This window comes from Parambassis ranga, chromosome 5 (genome assembly GCF_900634625.1).
Source record: "Parambassis ranga chromosome 5, fParRan2.1, whole genome shotgun sequence".
NCBI classification, from domain to species: Eukaryota; Metazoa; Chordata; class Actinopteri; family Ambassidae; genus Parambassis; species Parambassis ranga.
Genome location: NC_041026.1, coordinates 10,751,727 through 10,768,212, shown reverse-complemented (window position 1 = coordinate 10,768,212; position 16,486 = coordinate 10,751,727). Strand labels below are relative to the sequence as shown.

General features: G+C 42.4%; 1 protein-coding gene across 3 annotated transcripts in view; it reads right to left on the bottom strand.

The window, feature by feature from the left end:
* ephb2b (eph receptor B2b) overlaps positions 1 to 16,486 on the bottom strand; it is a 115,846-nt gene that overhangs the window by 23,848 nt on the left and 75,512 nt on the right. For all 3 annotated transcript variants that reach the window (XM_028405031.1, XM_028405030.1, XM_028405027.1), the window contains exons 4-5: positions 10,500 to 10,655; positions 7,553 to 7,888 (exon numbers count right to left, since the gene is read on the bottom strand). In XM_028405031.1, coding sequence (XP_028260832.1) covers positions 7,553 to 7,888; positions 10,500 to 10,655 — 492 coding nt within the window. The remainder of the gene's footprint in view (positions 1 to 7,552; positions 7,889 to 10,499; positions 10,656 to 16,486) is intronic.

Sequence of the window (16,486 nt, the reverse complement as noted above, 5' to 3'; positions counted from 1 at the left end):
TTCTTGACATTATTTTAAACAATGTTCTGATTCATGCTAATTCAAATGAATATCGAGGACTTAAGTTTAACTAATGCTTATGCAGCTAATGCAGCTCCAATGACATAAACAAGACTTGGAAATCAAATATATAACATCTGCTCCAGTTCTATTTCACAGAGCAGCAATGACTTTTTGCTTAACTTTGTCCTAGTCATCCTTATCAACACAGCATGAGGCTGCTGCCACCACACTAGCAAGGATTATAAAAGATCATCTCTGCTTATAAAGTTCTTGCCCCCAATTTACACATAAAAACCTTAGAGGGGATGATGACGGGTGCAGATAGCATGATGAAAATCATCTGTGTGAGCGAATCGGGACTACATTAAAAAAATGAGAGGTATTAGTGACATGTGAGTCAGAGCGGGGGGGGGGGGGGGGGGGGGAGCAGCTTGTCGTGTTCAAACCAGAAACTCCAGACAGTGGCAAGACAGTCGCACAGACAATGACAACTCTGTTCTGCAGCCGCCTTCAAAGGAATATTTAATATATGTGTCGACAGGAAAGTGCGCGTGTTTGGCAAACAGAATGGGTGTGGAAGAAAAAAAAGAAAAAAAGGAGACCAAGGAGAAAGAGACACAGGCGGAGCGCTTCAGTATTGTTTTTTATCACAGATCCATTTGCTTAATTGGTGAAGTTAAGTCCATAAAGTTTATAGAAAAATTAATAAATTCAAAAATGCAGCGCTGATTGGGTCATGACACCTTTTTGCTTCATAACCTTTATTTATTATCTTTTGTTAATTATCAGCAGCATCATGCTTTTGGATGTAAAGAGTAAATAAATGACTGCGTTAAAGCACGGTCATTTCTTTAGGCATTTCAGTGAGGAGCTAATGCACTCAACGATAATTAATTGTACATTCACATTATGTTCTCTTTTACAGCCCACTGGGCTAAGAGATCATGGCCTTTTAACCTAGATTCTTATGCAGGCCATGTGCATTTTCTATTCCTCCTCCTGTGCACGGGCAGATCACATCCTGAGAGAAGAGATCCACATAATGTACCCAGCAAGAAAAGTCACATGGCTACTGAATGATTTATGAACAAGATCAATTAGTTAACTAATTTTGACAATCCATGTGCTAAATCTCTTCTGGGGACTCTTAATTAAATTCATATCGCATGCATAGGTTATTTAAAGTCATCTGATGAACCTCACTGTCAGCCCTGCAGACTCCTTACCACACACACACTTTATCAGCAAGCCCATCTCGCTCTCGCTCTGCTGCAGAGCTCCTTTCTGTAAACAGCCTGCTCGATATCAACAGTACCATGAATTGGGTGCATGTGTGGGGTGGCTGGCTGGCTGGCTGGCTACCAGAGCAGCCTTCTCTCAAGGTTCTGTCAGTACTGAGCTCCAGGTGCATGCTGAGGCCTCCTGTCTGTCTGCCTGGCTGACCTACACTAGCACCAACCATATGCGCCCTTCCTAACACCTTCTGTCACTGTCACACGGAACGCCATGTTTACTGGTGGTCCCTGTCTATCTGTCTATCAGTCACTTTATCTTTTAATTTGCATCTCTCCGGTGCTGGTGTATTTACAGCTGAGGCTTGCAGATAATATAACAGCCTGACAGCTGTTGTTGCTGCACTAACTGTAAAAATAATACAGTATTTCTTAGCAGAGACATCTTTAAAATGTTAACTGCAGAAAGTATATGCATTTGTATGGACTTTGTCCATGTCTGATTGTCTGCTGCAGGGTTGACATTTTTGTAGGCCAACTGGGAATAACATCAAACAGAAGTTAAGCTAAAATACTATTAAAAAAAATAAGCTGCGCAACCAACAGAAGTTCATCATATGTGGAGTTTAGCAACATCTTCTTCACAAGTAAACAACTTTTTTTTTATGATTTTGGAAGCCCACATAGGAACTGCATCACAGCTACTTCAGCATCACCACCACTAAGCATAGTGTACTTTTGAAATTTAAATAAGTTTGTTTTCTAGAATAAAATGTGATTTGATAACCACAGACAGTCTTACAGGTGTTTCTATTTAAGACATAGGACCATGCTATGGTCCAACTTATTTACGCTCATATTCTTTCCACCTAATTGCAAAGAACTTGAAGTCTCTTCTGCAGCTGAATCAACACATTGAGATGTGTAGCATTGATGGGATGTGATTGGGTTTCTCCTTCCATGCCCATCTCCGATTTTTCATTCTACAGTCATTTTAATTGTGATGCATGTAATTTGCTTCAAGTAGATTTCATTGAATTGATTGCAGTTATTTTCATTAGAAAGTCACAGAGATTAAAATGTGCCTGAAATAAAAGCTGATATAATCAACCAGAAAGCTGTTGGCGTGAATGTCCCACTGGACCGAACAGAATGAGTCTGTGCCTTTAATAGCTGGTGTCACTGTCCTTAAGTCAACAGTGTAGTGGCTACATTTGGCTCGCTGGTGTCCCTGACACATTCTGGCAGTCCCACCTGGCTCTGCACCAGTGCTTTTCACACCATGGCCCAGTGGAGCAGCTAAGTCCCTGGTAGCCTGGTTGCAGTGGGCACTGGGCAGTTTGGACAATAATTAAGTCATAAATCTTCCCCAGATCACATGAATAGGCTGCACTTAATTACACCCGACCCCGCCCCTGTGAGTAATTGTGGTTGACTTCTACCATCAGCTGGTTCGCCTGATAAGAAACCAGTGTGGGCCCCGCTGCTTCAAGATAGCATTAGCGGCAGCTCACCTTGAGTTAATGAAATGCCTAAACAAATATGTCCTCTGGAATCTAATATACTCAAACACTACACAATGCAATATGGCAAGCACACAGCATATGTGGAGACCTAATTTGTGCAATGCTGAATACTGATAGTTTACATTCAGGTAGGAGATAATCTCTCTTCTGTGCACTGAAATCGATGATACAGCAGCTCTATAGTAAGCTAGCATATAAGAGGCAGATGTGTTCTGTTATCAGTTTGTGACATAATTTAAAGCACCACTTATTGTCTGTATACAATGACTGCCTTTATGAAATCATAAATGAAATACAGCGATGGCTACAATTTCCACATGAGCTGTCCCTAACCAGAACCATGCCTTTTAAATATTATTGACAGCTTAAACACAGGCTGGGATGATCTGAGCTGAAATCAAACACTCACTGACATGTGTGTGCAATATGTGGATTTATTCATACATCATGCTCTTATGGTTGGCTGTCTAACTAGTCATGTGTCTCGATTTGTGTGAAGACAAAATGGCGGGATAGTGCTGTGAAGTCTGTTAGGATGAAATCACACGCTGCGTCTCAGCTGTCAGAAATTTCTGATTAAATTTTATGGCCATAGTTCGGTTTCAGTCACAATTTTCATCTCATGTTATGATGGATTTTTAGGCCGAATTGAGGTGACGGGATGGAGAGACCAGAAAGGACAGACTTCTGCTTCTCTGAGTGTGACTTATCCAGGAGTATCCTGGCATTTAAGCCTAACAAAGATAAACCAGTGACCTTATTGTTTCATCGTGTCACTTGTAATTCTGTTGTGCATTGCTTTACACAGCAGTGCATTCTTTGCAATGGAAGAAAAGTGTCTGTTATGTAAAAGGCCAATTCAGACATCCGAAATAATGAACCGCTAATGCCTGCAGCTGTACAGCAGCGGTGGGCCTTGAACCCTTTTTTACAGTAGCTTCACCTCACTGGAACCTTCATTTTACTCAACAGATCAATACAAAGTGCTTTAAAAGACCACAAAACAACAGACCAACCAAGGCTGTTGCTGCACATACTCGCCATTTATCTTTGTGCTGGCATACGCACTCATGACTGCAGCAACAAAAAATTGAATTACCTTTCCTCTGATACCTTAAGTGTTCAGTAAGGCTGCATTAAGATTTGTCCACTCACTTACAAACACACTACACAGCTACACAGAGCACTCACCAGGGGATAAGAGCAGGCAGCTGTTGATACATTTTGGTGAGACACTTCCTGGATGCTGCCATGGACACCCAAACATTGCTATTTTTATAACTGACATATCTCCACACAGCAGAGAAATGAAACCTTACTTACAACATACTTTGGCCCAACTGTATCCACCCACACAAGTGTGATGTGGACTGCAGCTGTATCTATGCTTTCATATAGAAATATACGGTTTAAAGGAGAAAACAGATGAGACGACATGCTCACAGGGCTCCGGTAATCAAAAAGAAAATCCCATTAGCTTGAATTACGTAGTAAACATCTCCTTCTTCTAAAACAAAAGGAGCAGTGCAATGCATGATGGTCTATTTTGATCACTGCAGGTCGCAGCTTCTGTACACTGGACATGTTTTTTTGTCATGTGATGAGTTTGTAGTCCTCTAAATAGTGGATTGAAATCACAGGAAGTATTGTGTCGCTAACCGGAGGTATCACGTCGCTAGCCGGATTCGCTAGCTGCATTTGCGTTCAGACCTGAGCCACATTTGAGCCAATCTGGTTAGATCTACATCCGAGAGGTGGATTGAAATCAAGCTGGATCTAGCTGGATTTGCGGTGTTCACACTCAGTATCAGAATATATCCAGATACGGCCGAATCCCGCTCTAGCCGGATTGATTTCCCCAGTGTGAACTGGGTACATATATATAGGAGTGTAGAAAGTGGATGTTCAGAACACACATGCTGTGCAACTATTACTATCTATGAACACTCACCCTGAATCAACCTTTTCACAAAGGAAAAGTTGTGCCCATGAGACATTTCCTACATTTATTTATACAGTAAACACATCTTGAAATCAAGCTTTCCTGTCCTGTCTGCACAGTTTCCTTTCAAAAGAAATGTCTGTATTCACGACCAGCTATTAAGATTACATCTAAAGCTGTAATGAATTGTTTTTGGCAAATAGGAGTGAATTTGTTGTGGACCATTGAAGACTTAGATTACTCCAGATTTGTCACACTGAGGACTTTCAGCAGCAGAACTATGCTTAGTGCAGTTTTATAAAGCTCAACACTGACATACAATGCATATAGACAGTTTTGCTTGTAGCTTCTGGACAATAAAGCTCTATAGAGAGGGGGATATCATTTCCTTTCTCCTCGTAGGACCTCATTTGGAAAAAAAATATGCATGTAGATTAGCTTCAAACCTATCCAGTCTTTTTAGCATTTTTATCCTTTATCCTTTTAGCACTGTCATCTTTGCTCCAGCTTAAATATTTAAAAAATCTCATAACTGCCAATGTAAGAAATGATGACGATGATGAGTATTTCTGATTCTGATAAAGCATAGACAGCAGACTACACACTGCATCATGCTGTATAGCAGTATATATCACCACTCTCTCACCTGTCAGACTCATTTAAATCTCTGAAACACAGTCATCTTCTGGTTTTCACTGCTGTCTGTGACATTAATCATCAGAGTCCCTCCACTCATTTATCGTCACACATTAAATAGACAGACCAAAGTCCAAGCAGATGGCTTAAGCGTGACTCATTATTATAAAAAAGGGCTTACAGGCACATGTCAAGGATTCTGCGTATGTCTACACAATCCAAGTTTTGGGGAATTAGTCATACACTTATAAAACCAGCTCTGACGGCGTTTTGCTTTTGTGTGGCATTACAGTGTGTAATCAAGCGCCACACTTTCCAGGGCAATCACATCCTTTATCGCTGAGGAACTGTCGCCAACCACCTACAGAGTGGGAGGATAAGCCCTGTGGGTAATAGAGTGTGGTTGGTGCTTGATTGGGTATGGAGAGTGAGAAGTTTTGATCACACTCTGCCCTCCCACCACCACCCCACCCCTCTTCTGCTACCCTTCACACCAACAAGTCATAGCTGAGGAGTCAGCGATTCACACAAGAAAGGAGACTATTCACAGATCTCACTTAGGGTTTACTTGTTTGTTACTTTCATGGTTTGCTCCAGCCTGTGGCCTAAAACAAGCTCACTAAGGAGACTGGTCATTACGCATGTGTGTATACAAAATTTTTATACTTTAATTTTTTTTGTCTCACACTCTGATTGTTGGTGTAAGAGGAAGGCACAGAACTACCCGAGGTAATTAGGGGTGACACGATGTTTATGTAACCTCCATGCCTCACAAACCAGATGCAATTATGGGCTCCTGGTCCCTGTGACCCCAGCCTTGTAGCACAGCGCTGGAGACTCCTGGGACACCAATTCCGTGTCCCAGGAGTGAGCAGGGTGCAAGGTGATAGGAGAGCGGGGGGGGGGGAGGTGGGAACATGGAGTAGGGGGCGAGCAAGAGTTGAGTTCTTTTCACAGCTCCCTCTGACGGGAGCTCTCGCTGCCTAATCCAAAGTGACAGGCACTTCAGTGGAGAGGGCGCAGAGCCCCCAATTTCCGCCAGGACCCCTCAGCTGGAGCGGCAGAGAAGCCAAGGGTTGGGGTGGCAGACTTTTTGTGGCCCAGTGAGACAGAGTGGGGCAGGGGCCTCATTACAACGCTTAACTGCACTCACAGGCCCTCATTAACCCACCACACCAGTGACTCAAATCAAAACAGACAATAAAAAGGGGTCGGCGTGTGAATAAAGGCCTCCATTTTAGTGTGGCGTACAGCTTCGGCATTGTAACTAAAGTGCTTTATGGAGTTTTTAAACAAACAGATCTCTGTAAACATTCGAGTTTTGCTTCAGTGTCTAGGAAACCCAGTAAGTGAGCGTGTAGATACACCCAATATGTCTTCACTAACCAGGAGCTTTAGTAAGCTCAGACAGTGGAGGGGGACAGATGATGAGAGATGACAGGCACTTAAGTATGTTGGGATGCAAAGCCAGTGCAAACATACAGCCAAGCCTGTATACCCGCCTCCCCCTCGTCCGTGTCTATGCTTCGGGGAAGTAAAGCTTTGCACGCCAAATGATGTTTCATAGAGACAATTAAGAAGCAAATCAATGCTGCTGCCTTGGTGAAATAATTAGAGATGCGGCTGCCGACTTCAGCCACAATCACACAGCGGAAAGCGTGCAAAGCTCCAATAATTGCAGAGGAGAGATTGAAGAAGATTTTGGGGTGAGATCAGGCACTATAAACAGTCAAATACTGGCTCCCTGTACGTACGCTGACTGAATATAGCCATATACTACTCTTACTCTCACTTAAAAAAATAATAATACATAATTCTGCAACCAAGTGGATGGAAGAGTATAAAGCAGTAATCACTGATGAAGTGGGGAGACAGCAGCTAGCCTGCTCTCAGCTCCCTGGTCTGAAATACATGGTGATGAGGTCACACTGTAAAGACCAGCGGGCCATCACATTCTGCCTGTCACATCATCAACGGTACTCTCCTTCCCATTTTACAGCCCCTTAATCTGCATACATCACCATACAGGAGAGGGGAGAAACGGACTCGGTGGAGGTCTGTGCACTGTGCATTATGTGCTTTAGAGGAATGAGTGTGATGAAGAGGCTCTGCACAGGGAATGAGTGATGAAAAAAGAGAAGAGGAGGGAAGAGAAGAGAATGAAACCACACAGGGAATATAAAGTACAGGAAAAGACAGATGGGCCCACTTACCGGCCTGGTTAGTGGTAATGTTGACTGAGGCGTACTGAGGGGAGTAGGGGCTCTGATCTGACACTCCGTTGACAGCCTGCACCTCGAATGTGTACTGCGTGTGGGCCAACAGGTCACTAATGTAGACCCGGGGTACTGTCAGGCCCAGCTGACGGGGTAAGAACTGAACATTGTCCCCGCAGCGGGTGCAGCCTCCCCTGCCACCGCCGCAGCTCTTGCAGATGATGTTGAAGACTACATCCTCGCGGCCTCCTGAATCTCGAGGAGGCATCCACTCCAGCATCACAGAGGTTTCATTCACGCTGGAGATCACAGCCTGCGGAGCTGAAGGGACGGCTGGAAAAAAAAAACACAGGAGAGATTGATTATACAACTTCAAATCCTGCACTGGGAAGAACGTTACTTGTCTTTCGTTTTCATATTTTGCAACCCATGCTCCATGCAATGAATTACTGAAAGATGGATATTAGCTGTAAGCTATGTCTGGTACAATAACTGTATTGTGCTTCGTCCCTGTTGAAAAATACAATAAAACATGTTTCAAGCTGTGATTTTGGAGTATACAACCAAATTGGGGCTTCTTCTAGACATTGATATTGTCATCATAGAAAGCGTGGAGCAGTGTACAGTATTGTGAAGTTTACCCAATGCAGTTTCCAATAGAAAAGCCACACATGGTACATTCACAGACCATCAGAAAGTCTGACAGCACTTCATGTTGTAACAGTTTCTGGCTATGATGAACAGTGACTTCTTGGTGATCTTTTTAAAGTAAGCATATATCAGCGCTGCCTCCAGGTTGGTGCTCTTTAGACTAGCAGAAATTGTGGCTGAACCCTGGTTTTAAATATATAAATTCCTTGCCTTTTTCATTGAAGAAAGATGATTAAAAGATGTTGCATAACTCAAAACTTCAAGGACTTATTGCTCCACTTTGTACAGCACTGGTGTCATTTTGAAATCGAAGTTATGCCGTGTCCTTGGTGGCATAGAGGGAATAATCACAAACTAAAATAGGCCCTGCACAGGAGGGGAGAAAATCCACAAGCTCGTCCACAGATACTTTAGTCCGTTTGTGGTCTGAGGCTGCATTCCAGACTCTTCCCTCGGGATGCCCATTTACACTCTCTCATTTTCAATGCTGGTGTCCACTTTTTTGTCAAGTGTTTTCTTGACATCTATTCTTGACAGTTTTCTCATGGAGCGCCGTATAGAGTTACTGCAGCGGAGAGGAACCTACTGTTTCTCCCATTGAGACATTCTTAGCAGTGAGGCATTAAGCGGTGGAAACTTTCCACATGGTGCTACATGTTGAGTGACAGGCCAAACAAACAAACAATGAGGACTGTTTATCTTTAACAGACATGTGCACCTAATTATGGTCGACATATCCTCCAGGACTAATGAGATAAACAATTCCACTCCGCCCACTGCATCCTAAATCTGAATCGATCACTTCTTATTTAACCTCCTTTTAATTGCCAGCAATTAACAGATCTCCGGCTCTGGAGGGAAGCCCATTGGAGTGCCCTTCTTGGTGTCTCATACACAGAAACATAACTCCTCCTTGGCATCTCCTTCCTGGGGAGGCGGACTAATACACCCCCCCCCTCCATTAGCTGGCGGGCCGCTCTGATGGGCCCATTCCCTTGCTTTAATCAGGCTGGGCCCTGCTGCGCTTAATACGGGTGACGTGACGCTGCTGCTTTCTCATTCACAACAGCTGCTCAACTCCCAGAGCCAGGCTTATGCAAATCTCCTTTGTTGGAGACCATCAAATCTTTTCCCTCCTCTCTCCCTTTCAACAGGCAGAGAGAGAGTGTGAGGAAAAAACACAACCAAAACGTTGAAAGGGGCTTTTTTTTCCCCTCCTCCTCCTCGCTCGCCCTCATTTTGTTTTAGTTAGACCACACTCTATGCACTGATTCTCTGTCTTTCAAGCATACACACACCATCTCCCTTCCCCTCAAATTCTTTCTTCATTTCTTCTTCTTTTCCTCCGCTTTACCCCTCCCTTGCTTACTTTTGCTTTGGTCTGTCCTTCCATCTCCCTCTCTGAATCTCTCTCTCTCTCCCAACCTCTGTGTCAGTCTCAAATTCAAATTCAAATTCAAACAGCTTCATTGGCATGACAAGAGAGAGTCTCGCCTCAGCTCATTCTCCGAGGCTGCCCCTTCACAAAAAGCTACGCGCCCTGGCCCAGTAACCTCTGGTCTGGTTTGGAGTACGGACTCTGTGATGTTGAGGGGGGGCAGCTGAGCCTTGTGTGTTGGGTCAGATCTGTGGACAGCCACACTATGAGCATGTCAGCGTCACGATCGTGTGAGGGACGGCTCTGACAGGGTGTCTCTGTTTGGAGTTACACAGACAACCACTGTCCTTTGAACTCCAGGATCTTCTGCTTGTGGGTGTGAGACGTGACTGTGTGTCAAAGAGATTGTATCTATTGTGTGTGTATGGGCATGGTGAATGATAACTCTGTGGCCTGTGGTAGAAGGTGATCTTGTTACATGAAAGTGCAGTTCAGCTGTTTGAGTGATTATGTGGAGAGTTTGAAGCAGGGCCGTGCTGTCTCGTGGTCTACAATCATCGGTTAACATGATGTACATGTGCATAACGACCACCAAACTCCACAGAAGGAGCTGGACGTATAGATGATGGCTATAATTCCTGATTTTCTACCAGGAGGCTGGAGTCCCCATGGGACTGTCAATTCATTTTGTATTAAAACTACATGGCTTAAGGATTAAATAGAGGTCTTGCGAGGTAATATTGACTCATATCTCTCCATCATTTGACATGAACTCAGTAAATATGACCACAGGTTGGCGCCAGATGCACGATGAGATATCAGCGCCTCAGTGGTATTTTGACAGTAACAATAACATCATTGCTGCTTATTAGATTTCCAATACAGCAAATAATAAAGCGTTTGTAGTGTACATACTTGTGCAGGGCATCTGGAGAGGATCTGAGTCGGTGCGGTAGTATCCATTGCGGCACACGCAGTTCATGGCACCTTCGCTGGTGGTGCGGCTGTTGATGGGACACTGCATGCAGGGTTCATCTCCTTGGGTCGGCTTGAAAAAACTTGATGGGCAGGCTAAAAGAGAAGAAAAGAAGAGTTAGATTTTAAACCTTTTATTATTATTATTATTTTTTTTTGTATTAATTCCAGAGTAAGCATTTCTTCCTGTAATAATATATGTATAGTGGCAAGTGTATTTTGTGTGATTTACTTTGGGTGAGATGTGCCCTACAAGAGAATCCATCATGTGAACAGAATACAAAACCTTCCAAAAGAGCACACACATGCCCCAACAACATAAACACATGTCAGTGCAACCCAACATACACACCTCGCATGTGAGGCAGCTCTCTGCAGATATGGAAACATGGAAACATACTGCAAGCTTGCTTTGAATTATTCACTATACTGTTGTTGCCTGAGAGAATTCTGAAGTGCCTTGCATACTGTTAAGAGCCCTTTAAAAGGCCTTTTTTTCTGGAAAAAACTGGGAGGAAAGATACATTCATCCTGACGAGAACACGGTGAGTACACACATCATCTGCCATCAAACTCTGTATTTGTGTGGGTGAATCACAAGCTTGTACATGGGTTAAATCTGTTTGTGCGTTGCCATAAGCATCAGTCACTGCTGAGGTAAACACACTTACTTAGCCGTCTGTGAAATCCCCTTATCCTGAACCTTTACTGCTTTAAAAAAAATGTTGTTTTTTTCCTGCACCTGCACCATGTCAGAGGCATTTCTTGCATCTTGGGCCAAAAAAGCTATGGTTTTGCTTCAGGTAATGCAGCTCCCACCTGCCCCTGTGAGATGTTGGAAGTCTAGTAACATGAAAAATTCACACATGGGACATATCTAAAGCTAAAACCCCTCAGGGTCTTTTACTGCTGCTGTTGTTCTGCTTTAGTAAAAAAAAAACTATTTATTCCATCTGATGAAAGGAAACAAAGAAGACTTTCCTTCAATTTAAAGTTCCTTTCAACATCCAGGCTCATGGTTATATTTTTTCAGGTTTTTCTTTGGTGTAAAATAATAAAAAATACAGCCTGTCTGTCTGTCTGTCTTTTATTCTGAATTACAGCTCAAATGTAGCATCTGGAATATGGAAACATTGGCAGCTGTGACTCCCATTTTAAAAGAGGTCAAATCACCAGGCAGAATTAGTCAAATCCCAATGTTTATATTAGACAGACACATCAGCCTACAGGCCACAGTTTAATGCTCTTTGTTGTGACTCAGTATATCACAATTTGAAGCAGGATCCTAAAACTGTGAGAGATGTAAATGTAAGAGATGTGAGAGTATATGCATATACATATATATATATATATATATATATATATATATATATATATATATATATATATATATATATATATATATATATATATATATATATATATATATATATATATATATATATATATATATATATATGCATATACACATGCAGAAAACAGATGAATTACAAATACTGTAAGATATTATTTAAATTTAAATTATAAAAAACCCAAAGCAGTGTGTTTATTTTGATCTCTACAAATGTCAATGGCAGAATGTTATTCCAAAATAAAAGTAAAGTAATCTCAAAGATCTCGTCACTGAGTATTAGCTCTGACATGTTTTTCTTCCTCCATGATTGATGGGGGTAAAAGGTTTTTGGGTACTGAGGGAAACATGAGGCCTGGACATTCACACTGCCAGTCAACGGTGTCTTGTGAATGAGACCCAGGCAACAGCTATGCGAGGGAAGTTGGGCTCGAACCTCGGCAGCACAGTGAAGTCTGTGAGGGTACGGCACTACGAGGAGAAAACACCCAAGGAAGCAGCATAAAGAGGTAGAGCGAGCAGGGAGGGGTGTGAAGACAGAAACAAAGAAAGGAGAGGGGCGAGGTGGGGAAGGGCCGTGTTTTGGAAGTTATTCAGCCAAGAAATCCAGCGTATTACTGTGTCCACGGTGAATGTATGTGCTGTAACAATATGCAGAACAATCAGTACAATGACTTTAAAATCCACATGGGGAGAAAAGTGAAATAATATAATTGATTAGCACTTAAAAAGCCACATGATGCCACACCGGCTGTACTTAATTATTCTGTGGCAGCTGTGGAATGGTGGCTAATGCAAATTTTTCTCAACAAGCATGAACTATAAATAATACTTTCATTGTTTACTGTGAGCCCTCTTTGGATTTATAATGTAAAAAATCAGGTTTTACACTATGCAGGCAACAATAAAACGGTAAAATCCTACATTATTCCAGGACAATGCAGCATTTAGACCATAGCTTTTAAATGTTTTAATTAGTTATTGTTCTGTTGTATTTTAATTATTTGATACTTTTTAATTTCCCTTACTGTTTCCATTTCCTCTTCTGCTTTAATGCTACAACTTTTACTTTTACTTGTACCTGTTAAAGTTTGAAAAAGCAAATTAAAAGACCTCTTAAAATAAAGGTTTATGAAATGTAAGATGATATTTAACAAGATTATTCAGGCTTTATTAAGGGAATATTAGCATTCCAACTAGAAAAGGCATGAAGAAAATGAAAGTTTGATTCTTGCAGCTGAAGCATTGCTTTGAATGCTGATGTGAAGGATTGCTCTGAATTGCTAGAGAATCTGCAAATCTGTTAAGAATTTGAAAAGATGAAGCGCTTATTTTGAAAAGTAGAAAATCTTAATAGGAGGAGATACATGTGGCAGATGACCCTCGTTGAAGGGTTCTCTCATAGACTTCAATGGTAAATGACTTTTGAATTTTTATTAATTTTCTGAAAAGGAAACCTATTTGAACAAATCCGAATACAAGTTTAATAGCCCTTGAAGAGCTGAACAGAATGACGTCTGAACGGTTTGTGTAGCTGAAAGCATGTGGAACTAGTTACATGCCAAAGTTGAAGGTGGTTTTGAAGGCTCCTCCATAGACTCCCATGTTAAAAATGACGCAGAAATTGCTTAATATTTGAAAAATTACATTTTTTTGAAAATAACTTGAAGTTGACCCAGAGTGTCCTCTATGAGATGAACATTTTGATAGTTGAATGGCTGAAATCGGTCAATGTATGCTGAAGTTACGATGCACCAAAAACTTACAGAAGTTTGACTGTGTAGCAGCAATCAAACTAAAAATCAAACTAATGCATCACATCCTGGTTTTTATTATAATCAGGATGCTTACATGGAACATGAGCAACTGTGTTTCTCACTTCAGGAACACTTCAGAATATGTGGGTTTCTGGAACCAGGATAAATGCACAGAACATAACGTGAGTACTGTAAAAACCTGGTCAAAGCCAAGATGTTACGGACCACTTTCAATAACAATATGTTGGTGCAGAATGTAAAATAAAACATACAAAATTAAAGTAAAACCCTCCTCTGCAGGCCAAGCGGAGAAAGTGTGCACTACCTCTGTGCTTTGCCTCTTATTCTTTGCCATTATTTTGTGGAAATATTTGGGGAATTTCCACTTTAAAGTTGGTTGACAGATTTTAAGAGTGGCAAAGTTGTCTGGTGTCAGAAGTAGCTAAGCAAAGACATGGAGAGTAGTGATTAAAAATCAGATCAGAGCCTTAATTCCCTGCCTCCCTGCCTGCCCAGATTGCTGCTGTTGAGCTGTTTGATCATGGTGCTGGCAAGTCCTGATCAACATGTGAGTACTGAAGGCTGTTTTTTTGGGATGGCTCCTCTAACTTCAGATATCCCTCTGGCAAGAAGAGTTAATTACTGCAAGAATATTCATTGACAACAGCTCCTCTGTTGTTCCTGCTTCCTAACACACGCTGCTATTAATATCATCAATAGCATCGAGCAAACATGCCACGTTTTCTGCTGAATCTCTAGGGAGATGCGATCGCGGATTTTGGAACTGGGACAAACAACAAAACGTGGCAATAAGTCAAGAACAAAAGCCACATAGAAAAAGCTTTTAGGGAATTTATAAACACTTCAGACTCAATTTAGCAGTAGTGGTGTCAAAAGGTCCAGATCACCTTAAATTGGTTCCAGGCACACAGCAGGCATGCTCACTCTTAAATATGAAAAACGTCTGCTGGTGGGCTGAGATGTTTGCAGTGTTTTCTGATTATTTCAAATCCAAGTATCACTTTAAAGCATAATCTGAATGTCACCGCCTCCACCTCACACACACACAAATACCAAGCCCCCAACTTCTTGTGTCTGCCTATGTTTATGACTTCTAATAATATATAGTGACATAAAAGCTTTAATTAGAGGTTTTAGCTCGACTTACTGAAATAAAAACTGCACTGCAGGAGCTGTGAGGTAAGGTAAGTCACTGCAGTGCTACTCAGTTTTTTACAGCAGGTAATTTGCTGGTTGTTTCAAAGGTTTCCTGAATATTACAGGCAAAAAGATTTATAGCACACAGAAGAGGAGACCTGCTGCAAAAACCATGTGAAGCATGTGTGCGAGGTAGAAAAGAAACACACACACACACACACACACACACACGGAAAAAGAGAAGAAAAATGCAGGCAGACAGAAATGACAGAGGATGGTAGGGAATGTTGTCTTCACTTGTGATGCCGACGTGAACGGCCATGCTGTCTCCTTTGTCCAAATCAGCACTCACTCACACACACATGGAGGGAGTATTTGACATTTTTATCACGTCTGTCTGGCCACTGCATTCACAACCAGACAATCAGCTGGGTGGAGCAAGGTAAGGCCACACCTAATGTAAAAAAAAAAACACACACACACACACACACATACAACACCTTTCCAGCTTCCTTCACCCACATCTCACATCGACCATCGACAACACCCAACAGAAAGACCCTTTGTCCAGACATCACAGCAACAACAGCCGCCTCTCCCCGCCGCCCCCCATCCCCCCCTACTCCCTCTTTTCAGGGACCTAGTCCACCCTCCCCAAAACTGCTTTATTTAATGAACACACCATTAAAGAAGAGACAAGGGAGACAAAGACAGACAATAAGTGTGTGCGTGTGTATGTGTGTGTGCGTTGAAGGTGTGAAAGAGAAAAGGCTGGAGGGGTAGAAAAAAATCAGAGGTGCTAGGTTTTGTGAGCACAGCAGGAAAAAGTGCTGAAAGCAGTGAAAATGGCCAGCGTCAGAGGGATTGTGTATGTGTGTGTGTGGATGCTGGGTATTTCCCTGTATTTCTTTTGTGACCAAAGAGGCCATTGCACTGAGCCTATGAACAAGTTTGGGCTTCTGTTCTGCTTTGGTGCTGCCTGTAAAAAGGGTATGAATCATTGTGGGGACAGATTAGAGGCGATCACAGAGAGGTGTGTTCCTCCAGAAGAGAAAATTAGATTAACCTGTTAGCTTTTGCAATAACTCTCTCATTGACTTGACCATCCAGCAACCACAAATAATGTCTCCCAGCCTTTGAATTGGTCACCACTAAGTAGAGCGTAACCTTGTGAAACGACATTCATGGCCGCAGAAAGAGGGCCACAAGTTGTGCGTCTGCTCCTGTGAGCGAGGACAGGCCAGCTTGCCCCCTTCTGTCTGTGCACTTCCATTGGGAACACTAGCTTGCACTGTTTGCAACACAGGGTCTCCGCAATTCAATTAGGAATGCGGTCCTCCTGGCCGTCTAATTCAATCAGGCTTGTGTGAAAGCTATTAGACAACTGGCATTCGCTTCACTCCACACACACACACTCCACACTGGCACACAAATGATATATTCATTTCTCCCTCTAGGTTTCCATGCCTGCTGCAATTAACGGGTCTGGGACTCTGCGTGGCTCCTTGTGCTGTACTGTAAGCCAGAGCAGTGTGAGGGTAAACACTGATGAACTGCAAGGTGTAAATCAAACTAGTCTCAAAGTCAAGGATAGCACAGGGTCATTTAAATGGGTCACAAACCTCTGTCTGACAACTAAGACACAGCAGACTGTCCCCACC